This window comes from Hipposideros armiger, unplaced genomic scaffold (assembly GCF_001890085.2).
Source record: "Hipposideros armiger isolate ML-2016 unplaced genomic scaffold, ASM189008v1 scaffold_132, whole genome shotgun sequence".
In the NCBI taxonomy this organism is placed as follows: domain Eukaryota; kingdom Metazoa; phylum Chordata; class Mammalia; order Chiroptera; family Hipposideridae; genus Hipposideros; species Hipposideros armiger.
Window position 1 is genome coordinate 752,638 of NW_017731482.1, and position 19,896 is coordinate 772,533.

General features: G+C 56.7%; 1 protein-coding gene across 1 annotated transcript in view; it reads left to right on the forward strand.

The window, feature by feature from the left end:
- The first annotated feature begins 2,698 nt into the window (after positions 1-2,698).
- Positions 2,699-19,896, forward strand: part of ARHGEF17 (Rho guanine nucleotide exchange factor 17) — a 90,207-nt gene continuing 73,009 nt past the window's right edge. Inside the window, exon 1 of the mRNA XM_019649324.1 lies at positions 2,699-6,283. Within this exon, the coding sequence (XP_019504869.1) occupies positions 3,125-6,283 (3,159 nt within the window). The 5' untranslated portion in view covers positions 2,699-3,124. The remainder of the gene's footprint in view (positions 6,284-19,896) is intronic.

Genomic DNA, 19,896 nt, shown 5'->3' on the forward strand with positions numbered 1-19,896 from the left:
TGAGGCCCAAAGGAAGAGAGCGACCTGCTAGGGTCACCCAGCGTATCTGTAAGGGTACCTGCATCAGCCCAGCTCTCGACTCCCAGCACAGTGTCCCTCTTTCCACCCTGGCACCCAGTGCTCCCAGCCGCCTCCTAGATGAGTCTATATCTACATGAGTCTTTTAAGGGCTAAAAACACCCAGGTCCCTCTGTGCCAGGAAGATGACTTTGTCTCATTCTGAATCAGAAGCGGCTGGGGGTGGGGGGACTCATGAGGTGCTGCAAGCAGCCAAGCCTCTCTGAGTGGGTGAGCTTCCCATTGGGAGGAGGCCCAGCTTAGATCCTTAAAAACCCTCTCTCCCCACCAAGAGGATCACTGATTCAAAGCCCCCACCTAGCTCACCTCACAGCCAAGCTGCAAGCTGCTGGGAGCCTGTGATCTGAGTCTCCACTCCTCTCCATCAGCTTGCCCATCTATGATATGGGAAAAAGAGCCTCTATCCCAGAAGTGACTGGAAGACAGAATATGACAGGGCATGAAAGAGTTTGGAAAAGTACAAATTTCAGATGGTAGGGACATCATTATGAGAGAACAGTAACTCCTGGGTAGACGAGGGTCCCCCTACCATACTAAAACTGCCCCAAAAGAGTAGAAAGAAAACTCTAGAGGAGACAAGAGTCTGACTTCAAATAGAGTCAGAGAGAGGCACCTTTGGGGAAGCCTAGACCCACTCCTCACTTTTCAGATGAGGCAGCTGAGGCCCAGGGAAGTGCAGGGATTTATCCAAGGTCACACAGCAAGGCAAGGACAGAGAGGCACTAGGCAAGGCAGGACTCTCCTCCTTGCCATCAATTTCCCAGTGAAGAAAGAGATATGCTAGCCCCTTTGAGGCAGAACTGAGACAGAGTTAAGGTGAGGGACTTACAGGAAGCTGGTCTTAGAAAGGAAGAGCTTTCTCCCTGCAGTCATTTCCCACAACTCAAGGGAAATAGCAAGCAAGCTCAGGGTGCTGGCTGAGTCCTCCCTCTCCCATGGGATAGTCAGGCAGCCCCTGAGTGTCTGTCTACCATGCTGCCCTAAGCCCATCCCTGCCCCTTTCATCTGGACCAGGACCTCCAGCTCCCAAAGCCTCCCATCTTAGTTGGGCCCGGCCACAGTCCTCTCTCTTGGGCAGAGGGGACCAGAAGGATCCTCTGTTCTTGGGGAGGATGAGCCCAGGTTCAAGGAGGAGGAGACTGCTGGGGTCTCAAAAGAAAAAGAACCCCCTTCTTCATTGGGAATCTGGGACCAGGGAAGGCTGTCTGGAGGACCATGGTGTTTGAAGCTCCTGAAATCTGAATTTGAGTCATAGCTGGAGCTGCTATTTCCTGACTTGGACACTGGTCAAAGCTACTTCTCCTTCAAGACCCATAGAAGGGGCAGTAATTTCTACCTTCGTACCAAGGGTGGTTGGAAGACTAAATAAAATAAATGAAATAATATTGTCCATACATCCAAGGCACTCCATAAATTCCCTATATCTACATTCGATAATTCAAATGTAGAGGAGCCCTCCTGCATTTAAGCTGGGTGGGGGAGGATGAATGGGACCAAGCAGAGGCATGTGGGGGGAGGGGAACTCCCCAGCATCCGGTTCTCTGCGAGACTTGCCCGACCCAGGGCAGAGGTGGGCGGGGAATTCAAGGGCTAGGTCAGCTAGAAGCCAGAGAAGCGACCCACACCTTCCCTGTCAGGTGGGTGGAGCAACCGTAGGTAGGAGTGTAGGTTCAGCAGTGGTAAGTCGAAGGTGTTCTGTCGAAGCTCCTTTTCTATGTGAGGCCGAAGGAGGGGCAGTGTGCTTTTATGAAGGGATTAGTTTTAAAACGGCTCCTGAAGGGACTAGGAAACGATTGAAAGGAAGTGATGTCTTCCCAACCCTCCGGTTTTTTGGTGGTGGATGCTGTTTTACCTGTCCAGGGTTCCGGGGGGCTGTGTGTGTGTGTGTGGGGGGGGCAAATCCGGCCGGTAGAGGGCGCAAGAGCCACGTACCCCAGAGCGCCGGGGAACGAGGGAAACCAGCGCAGGGCCCGCAGCTGGAAACAAGAGTGGGCGTGGTCACAAAGGGTGGGGCGCCTGGAGCGGTGTGGGACGGATTTGGGGGACCATCGGGGCTGGCACACCACAGAAGTTAGGGGGGCGTTTGGGGGCGCGAGGGGCTGGATCCTGTCGAAGTTACAGCGGGATTCGTCTCGGAAGGCCGAGTAAAGGGCGTGGCCTGGGCGGGGTGAAGGGGCGGGGCAGGGAGTAGCCAGAGCCGGAGTCCTCCCGCGGAGCCTACTGCTCCCCCTGGCGGCGAGCCTTGCCCCTTTCCGTGCTGGGAGAGTCGTGTACCTGAGTGTGTCGGTGTGTACAAGTTTGTGGGTCCGAGGTTGCCATGTTGGTCCCCTTAGCAGAAGTTTCCGGCTGAACCGCAGTGGGTACGCCGCCCGGGCTGTATCTCCGCGGAGTAGACCACACTCAGATCTTGCGTGTGTCAGTGCAAGTCCTTGGGGAGGGACAGCTTGGGCCCTGAGGGTCGCATCGGTCCGCTTGCGCACAGTCTTGTTTCTCCTTCGGCTCCTCCCTGGTTCCCTCCCCCCTACTCCCGATTCCCAGCCTAGCGCGCGCGGGGAGCCCACCCCCTCTTTTGGGCTTGAGGCCCCGCCCCCCGCCCCCTTTCCTCTGCCACAAAGTTTATTTGCAACAAAAGGGAGCAAGGAGCTAGCAGCCCAGAGGGAGGGAGCGGGAAGCTGGAGCGAGAGCGCGAAGGGAGGTAGGCAGGCCGGCTGGCGGGCACAGAGCCGAGGAAGGGATCCGGACCGGGCCCGGCAACGCGCAATGCTCCGGGTCGCACTGGCCGAGGCTGGGGCCAGGTCCGGGGGTCGGCGCTGAGACGGGAGGGGCCGCGCGGGATGGAGCCGATGCTGCCCGCGGCCGCAGAAACTTGAGCCGCAGCAGATAAAGCTCTGCTCGGGTCTCATCTTCTCCCCGCAAATCCCCTCGCACTGCGGCTGCAGGACCCAGGCCTTCGGATCCCCGCCGCTGAGCTCCTTCGGGGAGGGGGCAAAGGGGGGGTTGGCCGCGGCTTCCCGAGGCCAGCCCCCCCGGAGTGAGAGCCGCCACCATGGCGGACGGGGCGCCCCGGCCCCCGCTGTATCGCAGCGTCTCGTTTAAGCTGCTGGAGCGTTGGAGCGGCGGTCCCGGGCCGAGGGAGGGGGCCGCGGACATCTCCGGGCTGCGGCGCCGCGCCTCGTGCCGACCGGCCGCGGCCGTCCCGGGCCAACCCACCCGGCGCGTGTCCAAGCTGGCGTCGGGGCCCCCAGCCGCCCCCGCGCAGCCGCGCCCGCTCCGAAGCCTCTCGCCGTCGGTGCGCCAACTCTCCCGGCGCTTCGACGCGCCGCGTCCGGACGACGACTCCACTGGGCCCCGGGACGGGGGCGTCTCCCCCGGGGCCGCGGAAGAAGCGGCGGAGGGCGCCGCGCGTGGGGCCTGGCCCAGCGTCACCGAGATGCGCAAGCTCTTCGGTGGCCCTGGCTACAGGCGGCCCAGTGCCGACTCTGAGGCCTCCGGAACGCCCAGCCCCGATGGTACCGCGTGGGAGCCCCCGGCCCGGGAGCCCCGGCAGCCTCCGACGCCACCTCCTCGGACATGCTTCCCTCTGGCGGGCCTGCGTTCGGCGCGGCCGCTGCCTGGCCCAGGGACCGAGGGGAGGAGGCGGCGGCAGCAGCAGCAACAGGAGCGGGCGCAGCGTCCGGCGGATGGTTTACATTCTTGGCATAGCTTCTCCCAACCGCAGGCTGGGGCCAGGGCCTCCTGCTCCTCCTCCTCCTCCGTCGCCTCCTATCCTGTCAGCCGCAGCCGGGTTGCCAGCTCCAGCGAGGAGGAAGAGGAGGGCCCGCCGCCACCGCCGCCCGGGGCGCAGAGCCCGGCCTACCACGGCGGCCTCTCCTCGGGCAGTGAAGAGGACCAAGACGGTGAGGGCGGCCACTGCTGTGGAGGGAGCTCGGGGCCCACGCCAGGAAGCTCCCTCTTGGATAAGGGCTGCAGGTCAGACAGTTATGGGTTAAATCTGGGCAGCATGGACTCGGCTGGGGGAGCCAGGAGCCCGGAGCTCCCAACATCTCCTACAGCCCCTAGCGAGGAAGGACACCAGGAGTGGGGTACTGGCTCGCCTCCCTTTGTGCCAGGACCCCAGGAGGGACTTCGGCCCTCGTCAGACACTGTAGGGGGAGCTTTCCGCGTGGCCAAGGTAAGCTTTCCTGCTTACCTGGCCAGCCCATCAGGCTCCCGTGGTAGTAGCCGTTATTCCAGTACGGAGACCCTCAAGGATGAGGACCTGTGGGCTAGCCGGAGCTCTGGGAGCTGGGGTGTGTATCGATCCCCTAGCTTTGGACCTGGAGAAGGGCTCTTCCTAAGGCCCCAGGCTCGAACCCGCGGCAAGGGACCTGTGGGCACCACGAGGTCATTGAGAGATGGAGGATCGGAATTGGATAAGAGCCGGCAGCGGAAGTCCCTATCAAATCCAGACATTGCCTCGGAGACCCTGACATTGCTCAGTTTCCTGCGCTCAGACTTTTCAGAGTTGAGGGTCCGAAAACCTGGTGGACGCCCTGGGGACCTTGGGAGCGCCCCCTTAGATGGCAGAAACTCACCATCAGCAGGTGGCCTGGTGGGGCAACTTGAGCCCATGGCCCCCTCAGCCCCAGCAGCACCTGGCACCCGCCCCACACTCAAGGACTTGACTGCCACCCTGCGGAGGGCAAAGTCATTTACCTGCTCTGAGAAGCCCATGCCCCGCCAGCTACCACGCATCGGTGCCCTGAAGCCCAGCTCCTCTGAGCTCCTGCTGGCAGGCCCAGGTGCCGAGGAGGATCCACTGCCTCATGTTGTCCAGGATCAGTATGTACAAGAGGCCCGTCAGGTTTTTGAGAAGATCCAGCGCATGGGTGCCCAGCAGGATGATGGAAGCCCTGACTGGGCAGGGGACATGACCCGAGGGCAGCGGTCCCAGGAGGAGCTCTCCGGCCCGGAGTCCAGCCTGACAGATGAGGGCATTGGGGCGGACCCCGAGCCTTCTGTTTCAGCCTTTTGCAACCTGGGTACCACAGGGGTGTGGAGACCCCTTAACTCATCTTCGGCGCAGACCAACCAACTCCCTGGGGCTGAAGACAGTCTGGGAGGGTGGTCCCTGGTGTCCCCTGATAGCCCTCTCACACCAGGTGCCCTCCGCAGGAGACGCAAAGTCCCACCTTCAGGCCCTGGTGGGACTGAACTGAGCAATGGGGAGGCAGGTGAGGCCTACCGGTCTTTGAGTGACCCAATTCCACAGCGCCACCGAGCTGCCGCCTCTGAGGAGCCCTCTGGGTTCTCCATGGATAGCAACCTCCTGGGCTCACTGAGTCCCAAAACAGGGCTTCCGGCAGCTCCAACGGTGGACGAGGGCTTGACCAGCGGCCACAGTGACTGGTCTGTGGGCAGTGAAGAGAGCAAGGGGTACCAAGAAGTCATGCAGAGCATTGTTCAGGGTCCTGGTGCCTTGGGGCGTGTGGTGGACGACAGGGTTGCTGGCAAAGCCCCCAAGAAGAAATCTCTGAGTGACCCCAGCCGCCGCGGGGAGCTGGCAGGGCCTGGATTTGAGGGCCCTGGAGGGGAGCCCATCCGAGAGGTTGAGCCCGTACTGCCGCCATCCAGCAGTGAGCCTATCCTTGCAGAGCGGCGGGCAGAACCAGAAGAGCCCAGTCCTGCCAGGGGCCGAGCACAGTCTGAGAGGGCCCTACCTAAGGCCCTGCCTGCCTCCCCCAGTGCCCACTGTGACTTCCCCCTTGACGCTAAACTGGCTAATGTTCTGTCCCCACGGCTCATCCGCCGTGGTTCCAAGAAGCGCCCAGCCCGGAGTAGTCATCAAGAGCTGCAGAGAGAGGAGGGCAATCAGGACCAGACTCAGGCCCGACCTTCCTCCAGACATGTTCGCCATGCCAGTGTGCCTGCTACCTTCACTCCTATTGTGGTGCCTGAGCCACCGACTTCTGTTGGCCCCCCTGTAGCTGTGCCGGGCTTCCCTGCCCGAGCCCACCCCACATTGCAGGCACCATCACTTGAGGACGTCACTAAGCAGTACATGCTGACCCTCCACTCTGGCGAGGTGCCAGCCCCAGTGCCAGTGGATATGCCCTGCTTGACTCCAGTGGTTACACCGCCCTCTGCTGAGGCCAAGCCCCCTGAGGCAGCTAGGGCTCCAGATGAGCCTGCTCCAGCCAGCAAGTGCTGCAGCAAGCCACAGGTGGTGAGTCCTTTGTGGGGGGCCTTTCGGGTGGGGCTGAGGGAGGGCCATGGGCACTGACTTCTGCAGAAGCCTTTTGAGAGTGCTCATTGGGCAGGTACCCAGGTCTGAGAGTGCGTCTCTGGTCCGGGAAGTGCCCAGGCAGTTTTAAGAGTGTTAATGACACAGGGCTCCTATCTTTTCAGGCCCCAGGGGCTTCAGGCTTCTGCTAAGTCAAAGGTTGTTAACCTGCTCCAAGGCATTCTGGGTGATAATTACACAGGGTTCTAATCTCCTTCTTTAGCTATTTCTCAGGGACTGGTTTTAGAGATTTCTATCTGGTTCTTTATTTTAAATACACAAGGGGATGGGGGAGTGATGGAACTCTCTCAAGAGACTGCCCTATTGGCCAGACGCCTGGTGGGATGTTTGGGCTTGGGGGCCCACAGTTGACATGGGTTTGCCCTTCCTCATGTGTCTTTCCTGTGGCAGATCAAAATGTAGGTCTGTCCCTGGGCCTGGGAAAATTGGAGAGGTACAAGGCGTTTACGGAGTAGTGGAAAGGGGTCTATAAAATATTTGGTGGCTCTGGCCTTTCCCTGTGACTCAATCTCTCCATTGTAAAATCAGGTGGGTTGTGGACAAGGTGGTGCTGCACAAATTGGGGGGAGTCTGCAGATTGGAGTTGGGGGCCTAAGGTCTGCCGGAGCCTCTTCTGATTAAAATGGGGGCCTCTGGGGAGGGCAGAGTCAGGGAGGGGTCTGCTGGAGCTCAGCAGACAGCGGCCATGAGAGGTTGGGAGTGGTTCTGGCCCCCACAGCCAGGTTTGCCTCTGTGGGTCAGGGTGGGGACACTGGTCCCCCATCCTGCAACTTGCATCTTCTCCCTTCCTGGTGACTGGAGATGCTTCCCCCTTCCTCTGCCAGACCCCAGGCCCTGGAGACTCTCTTCCTGAGGCCTCCACTTCTGGTTCTGGCTTCAGCCGTCCTTGGAGTTTCGGCTATGGGTTCAGATAGGTCCTAGGCGGCTTGACATCTTGGCATCCGGCATCTGGAAGCTAGATTCCAAGCTCTGGGTTCTAGGTCTAGTGCAGGGATGGCCTGGGGTTATTTTAACCGTGGCCTGCACTCCCACTGCGTTCCCTGCCTGAGTGAGGAGCCTGGAAACCCAAAACTTGGACTAATTTGGTCACTCTCCGTTTCTATCACTCTCATGGCCCTTCTGAATTCTCTGTTTTTCTCTCCTTGTCTCTAGTGTCTCTCAGAGAGGCTGCAGAGTCAGCAGGCAGGGAGTGGAGAGAGGAGAAATTTGGTGCCTATCCTTCCTTCTGAGAGCCTGGTAGGGCAGCTCAGGTGTCCCTAACTCCAGTGCCTGTTGTTTTTGGAACATGGAGGTGGGGGAGGGTGAGAGCAGAGCCAGCTCTTGCCAGGGGCTCCTCCTCAGCTGCCTTTCCCATATAATTATCTCCTGTGGGAGCCTTAAAGGCTAAATTAGGGGAGAGGGCAGGGGTGAACCAAGGGACTCAGGGAGACTAGGGAGTGGGGGCTGCTCCTAAGAAGAAGCATTGAGACCCAGTGAGGAGGTGGGAAGTTTTGCAGAATTGGCTCCTGGCCTACCTCCCGTCACATTCTCCCCCTGTGCCTCCTGACTTCGGGGAGAAGACCCCAGGGGGCTATGAGGTGGGACATATCTGCCCATAACACAAGTTTCTCCCTGCCCTCAACAGAGGCTCTCTCCAGCCTCCAAGCCTTTGCTCACTCCAGTCCTCCCACCTTTCCAGACCCAGCTTGGTGTCCCTTCTTTCTCCTTAGGGGAGAGAACTAGTGAGTCTATGATAGCCAAGCAGGGTTTGAGTCTCAGCTCCAGATCCTCGTGTGGCCTAGGATCAGTCACATCCCTGCTCTGTGCCTCACCATTCCCTGTCTGTAAAATGGGGGTAATGGTGTCTGCCTAGAAGGCTCTTGCATAGTAACTGGCTGGTGTAATCACTCCCTCTCTCGGGGCAGGAGAGAGGGGGGAAAAAACAGGCTTTACTGCCTCAGCTGCTTCTTGTGACTAGCCTGGCCCCTCGTCCCTGCCCCCTACTGGTTTCTGAGCACAGGACTGGTCCCTTACTGCCTCTGTATAAAGTGGTGGACTTGAATCCGCTCAAAAGAGATTCACCATCCCCTAATTCCCCACCCCCTCATAAAGCCTGGAAGTTCTCTCATCTGCTAGCCTGAATCCCTCCTGCTGTCCCCTTCTTTCTGGCTCCAGGAAGTTGGGGAGCAGCTGTCTACCCCCTCCTGTTGGCCTCTATGGAGAAGACAATGTTCCCTTGTTTCAGCTGGGGCTCTAGTCACGCTCCTTGAGCAGTGGGTGGTGATGGTGTGGTGTGGGCTCCAGAATAAGAAGGGAAGAGAAGAGGCCGTCACACTTCGCTGATGGGGCAGAAACCAATGAACCCAGCTAGGAGCAGCCCTGGGGGCAGCAGGGACCCCTGACCTGACCCCAGGCTGCAAGGAGTCCCTCAAAGTCAGGTCTCTCCCAGCCAAGTCCATATTTGCCCTCCACGTGGTGTTATGCCCGTTATTGGGAGCAGGAGGCCTGGGTATCAGGCCTGGCTCAGCCCCTGACCCACTCTGAGATGTGGGCAGAGTCATCTTGAGCCTCAGTTTTACTATCTGTACAGTGGGAGGTTAGACTGCCTGGTCTTTAAGCTTTACAGGAAGGACTCAGCCTGCAGGGTGGTCAATGAAAACAGGAGGAGTTGGGGTGTGGCTGGAGGGAATGGAAAGGCAGTCTATGCAACAGCTGTAAGGAACAGAGTCCAGGGAATGAAGGATAACTAATAACGGTGGCTTTATTCTGTGGATACCTGCTTGCCTATGTACTGCAGGGAGGAGGCAAAGCTGTGAGCGCCTCCTTGCTCTGCCCCTCCCACGCCCCTTGGCATTTCCACTTAGGCCCACAATAGCCTGGCTGATGACTTTTCACTCTAGGGCTTCCCCCACCCTGACCTTAAAGTACAGACTTTGTGGTCCAACCTGATGCCCTCAGATACCTGACACCCATTTGACAGATACGACAACCAGTTGCCCAGAAACAGGAAGTGACTTGTGTCTCAGAATCAGATAGATGGACTCACAGAACTTACTCATATTGGAATAGCAGTAACCGTGGCTAATATTTATTAAGTGCTTTTTATATGCCAGACACTCTGAATGTTTCATTCTTCGAATGTGAAAGCTGTGGGACTCTTACAGTGCTGAATTCTTAGAATTGCAGACTGTTAGATTCCCTCCGAATCTTAGAACATCCGTGACCTAGAGGTGAAGGGGCCCGAGGGGTCTCTGTTTCTCGGTGGGATTGGCCTGCTATCTGAGGGTTGAGGGGCAGATGGGGGCATCACCTGCACACCCCTAACAGCCTGAACACTTTCATGGTGTTTATTTAATTCACTGGGGCCTGGGGTTGGGGAGAGAATAACTGAGACGCAGAAAGGAGAATGCTGAGTCTGAGGTCACACAAGTAAGTAAGGCAGGGCAGAGCCAGGCTCAGGCACCAGGACCCTGGCCTTGCCCCCCACCCCTGCGCCAGCAGACATGGCCCCCATCCCCCCAGCTTGCCCAGCCAGCTCCCTGCCTTGCGGAGGAAGGACTGGGCTGCAGCTCTTGTCACCTTTTTTTCTTTCTTGTCTCCCCTTGGCAGGGAACCTATGGGGGTGAGGGTTCTCCTTTCACTCCTTGGCTCTTTGCTATGATTTTCCCATGGAAACTTGCTCTGGGAGGGGAGGCTATTAGGACATTTGGAATTCTGAGCCGTACCAAATATCTATAATTAAATGTCTTTTCACCCAGCAGGAGGAGGGTGGGAAGGGGGAGGACAGGCAGAGGGCTGTCCCTTTCCTCTGTTTATTCCCTGCCCCCCATTCCTTTCTAAGGGCCTCGGGCTAGTGGGGGCACTGTGGCCCAGGAATCGGTACCCCCTCACCAGGCAGGGAAGAGTTAGTTGGAGGGTGGACCAGAGTTGAGTCTGACATATTTTCCAGCCCCACATTTCCAGGACCAGCTGGATTTGGGAGGCTGGCAGTCTGCTGCTAATCCTGTCACCAACCCCCATCTCAGTGTAGGGACTTGCCCCTCCTGCCTTCCTCTCTCCTATCTGTGATCTCTCAGGCTACACTTGTCACCCCACAGCTGGAGGAGGCACCCCAGGCTTACTGGGGAGCCAAAACACTCAGAGCTTTTAGAATCTAGAAGCAGACTGAAGGGGCTGGGACTGGCCCCCTGGCTGGCAGGGGAGGCTTCCTGGAGGAGTCTCTGCCTGGAACTTGGCCTTGAAAACTGAAGAGAGGGGGGGGATTCCAGCAGGAGGGCACTGCATGAGCAGAGGCTAGGATATGGGAAAGAACATGGCAGATTGTGTGCAGTTGGAGTTTGTTTCAGAGACTTGGGTGACCCTTGATAAGGCAATGCATGCAATCTATTTAACAGATACTTACTGAGCCCCTAGAAATGTCTGGCTCTCTTCTAGGACCTGGGAATACAGCAGCAAACAAAACAAAATCCTGGCCTCATGGAGCTTCCAGACTAGTGAGGAGACTTGTCTATAAATGGATATATTATGAGTCAAGGAGAGGTAGGGGCTGGGGAGCAAAACAAAGCAAGATAAGGGAGTAGAGAATGACAGGGAAGGGGTGCTATTTTAGGTTGAGAGGTCTGGGAAGGCCTCTCTGAGGAGGAGAGATTAGTGTAGAAGCTTGGAGGAAGTGAGGGAGCAAGCCAGGTAACTGTCTGGAGGTGAGGGTAGGGCATTCTGGGCAGAGAACGGCAAGTGCAAAGGCCCTGAGGTACCGGTGTGTTTGAGAAATTGTCAAGAGGACTGTGTGGATGGAGCAAAGTAGAAGATGAGGTCAGAGAAGTAAAGGAGGGTGGAAATGGGTTGGGGCCAGACAAGGCAGCTCTCATAGGCCGATGAGAGGTCTTTGGTATTTACTTGAGGCACGGTTGGACAGTTCTGAGTACAGCAGTGGCCTGATCTGACTTAGGCGTTCATAGGTCTGCCCTGGTTGTGGGGGTAGATTGCAGAGGTCCATCTAAGGTGGAAGCATGGAGGCCAGTCAGGAGGCCACTGGAATAACCTGGGCAAGAGCTAGTGGAGGCTTGGGCTAGGGCTAGAGGTGGTCGGGTGATGCTGCAGCCCAGAGGGCTTTTCAAGGGCCTGACTCTAGCATTTAAGGTGAACATGTAGCTACTGCGGCTTCTGTGGCTGGGCAGTGTGTGAGGGGGTCCCTTAGGGTGGGGAGGTGGAGATTGACAGAGCCCCCATGGCAGACCAAGGCTGTATGCTGCACTGGCCTCCCCCTGCAGTGGGGGAAGGCTAGGAGGGTGGAGCTGCCACAGGGCCCCAGTGAGGATGGCGACAGTGCCCTATCCCATTGGTGTCTCCTCTGCAGGCACTGTGACACCTGTTAGCTCCAGCTTGCATGTCTCCTGGGACAGAGAGCTCATGCTACCCCAAGGTAGCCCTTTTCCTCCCACCTGGTTCTCTAGCTAGGTGGGCATTGCCATGGCCCCAATATACATATGAAGAAGCAGGGCCGAAGTGGGCAGAGGTTGCCCAAGGCCCTATGGCTGAAGTATGGGATTTGGCCCCAGGTGTCCTGACACCCAGGCCATACATCAGCCCCACAGAGTTCCTACTGAGCAGAGTTGGCAGGGATGGTGGTGGTAGGGTGGGGGAAGAGGGAGCCCATGTTTCCCAGAAAGGCTCGCATACTTATTGGGAAGTGTGCCCAGGCAGCCTGGCGCCTTGCTGGCAGGCCCTGAAACAGGGGCTCTGGGTCCCCTGGGAAGTAGGAGTTTATTGAAGTCGATGTTCCCCACCCCCATGGGAGCTCCCCCTTCGCCTCCCTTCCACTCCCACCCCCAGGCCTCTGGGGCATTCCAGGGGGTGGACAGAGGCAAAGACTGCCAGGTTGCTGGGCCCTAGGCAGTGGTGAGCTCCAGCTCATGACATGCAGAGGCCTAGGCCCCAGCCAGGGCGTCTGAGCCCCCAGTAGGGGGTGTCCATGGCCCCCCTCCAGTAGCTGTGGGGTAACGAGGGATGACCTGGTATACAGCACATGGAGGTCTGCACTAGAGTCAGGAGGTCTGGGCTGTCCCCTTTTTTCCTGCTGTGTGGCCTTAAATAAGTCCCTCTTCTCAGAGCCACAGATTCCATGCTCTTGGGCACCAGGTTAAAATCTCCCAGAGCTGTCTGGCTCCCAGAGCACTTACCTCTACCACTAGCTGCTGCTCTAGGCTCCCCGCTAACACACATACACAGATGGGGCCTCTCTGTCTTGTGGGGGGTTGTGGGGCTCACTCTGACGGGTGCCTATCCCTAAAAGTGGTGATGCTGCTGTTGTCAGTAAGTTAAAATTTCCTCTGGGGCTTGGGAAAGTCACAGGGCTCTGAGACTCCCCCTGGGCAGGGAGAGAGTGAGAGGGAAGTCTACAGAGGTACCTGGGGTCGGAGGGACATGAGCCTGATTCCAAGGTTTAGTCTGGCAGATGGGTGGTGTATTCGTTTCCTATTGCTACTGTAGCAGATTACTATACGTTTAGTGGCTTAAAACAATACAAATGTTACCTTACAGTTCTGAAGGTCAGAAATGGGTTTCACCGGCTGAAATTAAGGTGTTAGCAGGACTGCATTCCTTCTGGAAGCTTTAGGGAAAAACCAGTTTCCTTGCCTTTTCTGACTTCTGGTGGCTGCTGGCACTACTTGGTTCATGTTCCCTTCCTCCATCTTTAAAGCCGGCAGCATAGCACCTTCCAGCCTCTCACTCTGAACCAAACCCTCTACCTCCCTCTTATAAGGATCCTTGTAGTAACTTTGGGCCCACTTGGATCATCCAGGTTAATCTTCCCATCTCAAAATCCTTAATCACATCTGCAAAACCCTTTTTGCCATGTAAGGTAACATATTCACCCGTTCCGGGGATTAGGACGTGGACATCTTTGGAGGCCATTATGCTGCCTACCACAGGTGGGCAGAGGGGCCAGGCTGTCGGCCTCTGAGATCCAGGGCTCCTGGTAGGTGCTCATCAGTGGGCTGAGCCTATGAATTCAAGCTCACTGCATTTATCCTGCATTCAGTTCTTCCATGTTCATTGGTCATTCATCATTCATTGAACAGTCAATTGCTGAGCCCTTTTTTGGGCAGTGGGGACACACGGGAAAACTTGGACGTGAGATCCCTGCTTGCCAGGAGCTTTCAGCAAGGGTCCTAGCCCCCTGAGGTTGGTGGGGTCCAGATGGTGGCGGAGCCCTGGCCTGGTAGAAGGACAGAAGAGCCAGTGGGTCCCCGGTAGACAGGCTTGTTTTCTAGGGGTGGCTGGCCCTGGGTTTGCTGACTAAAAATTGGGATGAATCAGTTCCCAAGAAGGGAAGTTGGCAGGAGAGTTTACAGCCGAGGTAAGGAGAGAAGGTGGGGGTCTAGGGAGGAGGTGGGAGTAGTCTCTTCCGGCTGTCCCAGGCGGACCTCAAGGGCAGATGGAGAGGAGCCCCCCATGCCCCTGTGCCAGGAGCCAGGGTGTCTGAGTCCCCAGAGGGGGTTCCACAACCTCCCTCCAAGTAGCCATGGGAGTTATCTAGGATTGGTGACCCTAGTGCTGTTGGACCAGAGAACCTGTCAGGTCCCTTCAGGCTGGCTTAAGGACCCTGGGCAAGCATTTACAGACTCCTCTGAGTCCATAAAATGGGTGCATTATCCCCTCACTCCACCAAAGATTATTGATAATAGTAAATGAAATAATGCCAAGAGGGCTTAGCACATAGTAAGTGCTCAAGATGTTAGTTCCTCCCCTCATGACTGAGATGCTAAGATGTTAGGATTCTAAGATTCTGAGAGACATTGACTCTAAGATTCCCTTTCCGACCTTGAAGCAGAGGCCAAAGCTCTGGACAGTGGGGGCAGGTGGGGTCCTGGCTATACCTGGGTAGGCTCGGTGGCCCAGCATCCTGGACCTTTGGGCAGAGGGAGAGGGCCTGGGCAGTTGGGTGGACAGCCAAGCGTCCACTGTCCTTGCTTCTCTCTCCAGTTTCCCTCTCCTTTTGTTACGACCAGCCCCAGCCTGGGAGGCACAGTAGAGCTAAAGCCCTCTCTGTGTCAGAGCCTCAGAGCCTTTGGAGCCAGCCTATGAAGCAGGGCTCAGTCCCCTCCAGGGCAGGGAGTCTGAGGTGTGCAGGGTGGGCTTTGGGGTCAGACTGATAAGGGGTAACATCTCAGATGTGACTCTGTCTCAGTCACTCAGTGATATCTAACAAGTCATTACACCTCAGCCCTGAGCCTCAGTTTCCTGCTCTGTAACATGGGAACATTAAGGAGTTATTGTGAGGGCCAATGAGACAATGCTTGCGGAGGCCTCATTCCATGACCCCAGGTCTAGAAGCTCTCAGAAATGTGAATGTGGCCACTTCAAAGTGTGTGCTTTTGAGATTGCCAGTTCAAAGTGTAGAATCTCATGGTTTCAAGATGGAGTCTGAGTTTTTTTCCAGGAGTCATACCTCTGCTCGATTTTGTTTGTGCATTTGAGACATTACTTCTTAATTCTGAGATTCTGTGGCTGAGGAGAGGCGGGGCAGGTCCTGGGCCAGTGGGAAGGCAGTAGGGAGAGTGTGAAGAGGGGGCCAGGCTGAGGGAGCAAGCCAGGTTGGTATCTGTTTCCTGTTTATTGGTTCCCAGGGGGTGAGCAGGCCCTGCTCCCTAGCAGCGTGGAGCAGGAGGGAGAGAAGCCCAGGGTCCTGGCTGCCAGCCAGCCCCATAGCCTGGCCTCCTGGGACTGCTGAGACCCCTCCCCCCAACCCCCTTGGACAAACATCCAGTCCTTTCCCAGGATGGGGCCCTGGAGGTCAAGGAGCAGATGTGGAAGGGAAGGGGCGGAACCACGGGAAGGGACCCACCCCCCCAAAAAAATCCTACTGACTCCATCATTCTTGGCTGCCTCTGTCACCGAGGTCTCACCCCTGGTTTTTCACTGTCCTCTCAGGTGGGGCCTGGTGATGAGACCTCCAACTTCTTGGCAGACCAGGAGGCAGGAGGCAGAAGAGAGGCCGGGCCTTCAATGCCAGGATAGTCCACACTGAAAGACCCTTATGAATAGGCTGTGTCTTCTAACCACCCCTCACCCTGCATTATTTGGAGAGGCAACTGAGGGTCAGTGAGAGGAGGGGTCTTGCCCAAGGCCACGCAGTGGCAGACCAGGCCCAGCAGTCTGCCCCTAGCACCTCGCCGCTGCTCCAGCCCCACATTTGGACTGAGGATCTACAGGGCCACAGGGAGTTAGCTCTTGAGAGGGTAGGTGATGTGGGTCACTTGGCATTTTAGGGAACTGGGGTGAGCCAGGCAGGAAAGAGAAGTCTCAATATATGTGTGATGTCAAGAGACCAGGGAGGTCTTTAACCAGAGCACACAGGGGGAGGCTGTGTGTGTGTAGGAGCCAGGTGGAAGGCCTCTGGTGCCAATTAAATGGCCTGGGCTTTGTCCTGTAGGCAGTAGGGAGCCATGGGAGGTTAGGAGCTTAGGAGGAGCAATGCCAGATGGGCACGTTGGAAAGGATCTGGTTGTGGGTGGTGATTGGACTGAAGGGAGCAGGGAGGGGAGAAGCCTGAGCTGGGGGGAGCAGGTGATGTGAGGGCTGTGGGGATGGAGAGAAAAGGACTTACTAGGGAGATCATTTGGAAGTAAAACCTGATTGTTTAAAGTTAGGCTCAGGGGCCCTATCAGAAACTGGAGGAGGGGGTGGGGCCCACCTACCTTGTCTGAGTTAGGGAGTGAGGCATTGGGACAAGATGCAGGGTCATCTGAGTCACCCCCCTGTATCTCTGGAAGGGTGAGGGGGCTGAGCCAGTGCAGGACCCTGCCTCTGTACCCTACATGCTTCTTGTCTAACTTCAGTCCCTTCTGTGCCCGTGAAAGCATCCTGCATCTCCACACGGTCGCCGAGAAGAGCAGAGGTCCCGGCTACAGCCCTAGTGCAGCCCTTCTGGGAGCAGCCTGGGTAGAGAGCATATCAGGGACAGACATCAGCATGCCTTTCTGATGTTGCCGTAAGAAACATCCAAACCTGTAGAGAATTTTTATAAGCATTTACTTGAGCCAAACTGAGGACATATGCCGGGATCACAAATGTTCTGGAGAATGACAATTTTGCCGTTTCTTTTATGCATTTGAAATGAAGGAGGGATTGGATTACAGGATAGTTCAGATTATATGCCCTCTTGAGGGTGGTTACGCCTTTCAGGGGTGTTACTACTGACATTTCAAAAGTGTGTTAACCTAGATACACAAGAACAATAGACAGGGCTGGCTTAAAAACCTTTCACTACAGAAGTGATAGGCCTGGGACATGACTACCTGCCTGCCCGGTTTGGAATTTATGATCAGATCACCCTGTGAGGTTACTTTCCATAGAACCCCTTTTTCGTCCACACTGGCTATGACCTAAGACAAGTTGCTTGGCTTCAGTGTCCCCATCTCTGAAGTGGGGATTCTAGATGTAGCCGAGCCCAGGAGAGCTCTGGACTACACAGGCTTTCAGGAGCTGGGGGTGGAGTGACTGGTAGGTGGGCAGGCAGTCTTGCTAGCAGGGGGTCCTGTATTTCAACATAAAGTATCGGCGGGATTCGTGTACCTTAGACCCTGAGACAAGCTATTCTGCATCCCTGCAGCCCCTGAGGCCGCCCTGGAAAATAGGGCAGGGGCTATAGGGGGAGGAGTAACTCATATGTGGGGCCTGATCTGAGCCTCAGTTTCCTCCTCAGATGCCTAAGTCCTCTTCTAGCTCCTTGCTGCTCCTGGGCCCTCCTCTCCCCTCCCGCCGCCTGGACCGGAGAGCTTCCAGGCTTCTCCCCAAGGCCAGCGGGGGCGTAGCCTGGGGAGGGTGAGGAATTTCCGAGGGAACAGCTAAATTCAGTTCCCGCTAAAAATAGCTCTGGGCCTGGCCCCAAGACTGGAGGGGGAGGAGGAGGGTGGGGCAGGCCGCTTCTCCAAGCCTGCCCCACCTCTCACCTGGACCCGCAGCCTGGGCTGTGAGCGAGCGCAGGGCCGCTGCCTCCTCTTTTACTTCTTCCTTCTATCACTCACACCAGGCCTTTCCCTCACTGGATGCTCCTTGCTTTCTTCTCTCTTCCCTCCTCTGTTCCCCTTGCCCTCCTCTCTCGGTCTTGCTCTTTCTGTCTGTCTCTTGTCTCCTCTGACCTTCTGTATCCCCCTGCCTCCAACAGAGCCAGACAGAGGCCTCTGGCCAGGACTAGGTCTTCGGAAGAGGGCTCTGTATAGGGCATGTCCCCTCAGCATCCCAGCCCAGGTGTCAGGAACCCTCCCCCACTCCAGGACTCACAGCTATGGCAACCACTCTTTGCTTGGAGGTGGACAGACCTAAAAGGCTCTGGGGTGTGGCACTGTGGGTGGGGCTCCAGTTCACCCTGTGACCTAATGCTTGGTTCTGGACAGGTGGCCCCACCCATGCCAAGCCCTCCTGTTCCTGGCACACAGCGACATCAAAACACATTTATTAAATAATGTGGAAGGTGTAGGGAAGGCAGGAGAAGGAAAGATGGGCCCTGCCCCTGGGGAATTCTCGGGCTACTCTGAGCTCTTCCTACCACCATGCTCATCCCTATGTGGGCTCTGCCCTGGGGGCCACAGGCCTGAGCACCTGGGCAGGTGGGAGGTGGCAGATGGACAAAGGGTACTGTCTCAAACCAGTACCGATTGGGTGTGGGGGGTGGGAACTAGACACAGAGGCCCAGAGAAGGTGAAGTGCCTGGCTTGGATCCCAGATCCCAGAAGGGGAGAGGTGGTATTGGCACCTAGGCTGGCCTCACTCCAAGGCTGCAGGAGTGAATCTTGTCTAAAGCAGAGAGAGCAGGAGGAAAGTGATGGAAAGTCGTAAGAGGTTTATTACCTGACTGAATATGGCACCATCAGGAGGTGGAGAGGCACAGTACTGGTAGCAAAGCTTTTCCTGTGTGCCAGGCACTGGTCTGATCACTTTTTCTTTGTATTCACTCACTTAATCCTCACACCGCCCTGTGGGGAGGTGCTGACATTCCTATGCCGATGAGGAACCGAAGCACAGCATGGGGAAATAGTTTGCCCAGGTTAGGAAAGCCAACCAAGTGGCAGAAATAAAGTTCAAACCCAGACAGTCTGGTTCCAGAATCCTTGCACATTACCCATGCTCCTGGCTTTCACTGCCTTGTGTGGGGTGTGCCATGCCCAGGATGGGCACAAGAGAGGAGAGAGTGGACTTTGCTTTGGATATGGGGAGCCCACTGGATTCACAGTCCACAGTCCTAGCCCCAGGAACTAGCACATAGCAGTTGCTCAGTAAATATTATAATAGTTGAATGGCTCAGTTGAATATGAGGGGCTCTTGAGGAGTGAGAGGAGATGAAGGGCAGGCAGAGGGAATGAATGTTTCCTCCCATCATGGGTCCAGGACCCTTTCTCTTGGTGCTGGAGAGCAGTGGAGGGGGGTGCTGGGCTCCCTGCTGGTGGGGAGAACTCTGGCCCAAGAGGTTGGAGGGGTGCTGAGATGAGCAACCGGCAGAGGAAGGAGAGGTGGGTGGGGGCAGGCCAGCCGGTGCTGGCACAGCCCTGCCTGCCTGCAGTATCTGGAAAGCAGATCTCTTGGGCCTAGGCCGGCGTGACTCAAATGAAGACAAAAAAACCTTCCATATTTGGACAAAGAGCCCAGAGAGGCCCAGACCCGCAGCCAGCCCAGGCCGCCTCCCCCACCCCCGGCCTCCTGCCCTGTCTCTCACTGGGCCCCTAGCCCTGAGCCCTGTCCCAGGAGTTTAACTCTGGGGCCTCTCAGGCAGCACTGTGGCCTTCTTCCCTCAGTCAACAGGCCACCTTCCGTGTGCCCAGGCCTGGGCCATGGGTGCTGGGGAAGAAATACCTAGTGTCGGGCCCTGAGCTATGGCTGGAGATGCTGAGGGGAGCCCATAGGCTGGAGCGGGGTACACAGTGAAACCAACAGTTCCTACGCTGTCGGGTAAACTGACTATAAGCCCCACCCATCTCAACATGAGCGTCGCCTGAGGTTCACCACCCAGCTAGGTGTACACACACATGCTCCTTTTCAATCCCAACAGATTTATACCCATGAAGACATCTGTGCAGATATCGGAAGTGAGGACCCAGCCTGAGAACCCCTCATACCTTCCCTGGAGCAAGCTTTGATGATAATGAAGTTGGAATAGATAGAGGCAGCCAGATGTCAACAAGTAATGTAAATAGGCATTATCCATCTGGGGAGGTGTGAACAGAGCAGTCCTTCCTGCACTGAAACCCCAGAGTGCCCATCGTGGGGCTGGCTGGGCTGGGCAGCAGACGCTGGAACCCTGTGAATGGGGAGAGGGCCTCGTTCCCGGGGGAAAGCCCAGCGATTTGACGGAGCGCCAGGGTGCTCATTGTCACTGGTGGAATAACTGAGCTGACTACACAGCTGCTCCTAGGTTTTGTAATTAGCCCTGGGTTATTAACTCTGGAATTAGCCTCCGTAATGGGTTTGGAGAGCCCAGGGTAACTTTTAAAATTCAATTCTGCTGTCCACTGGTGCCTCTATGTACAGGGTTAGCATATGGGCTCTAGGACTAACAG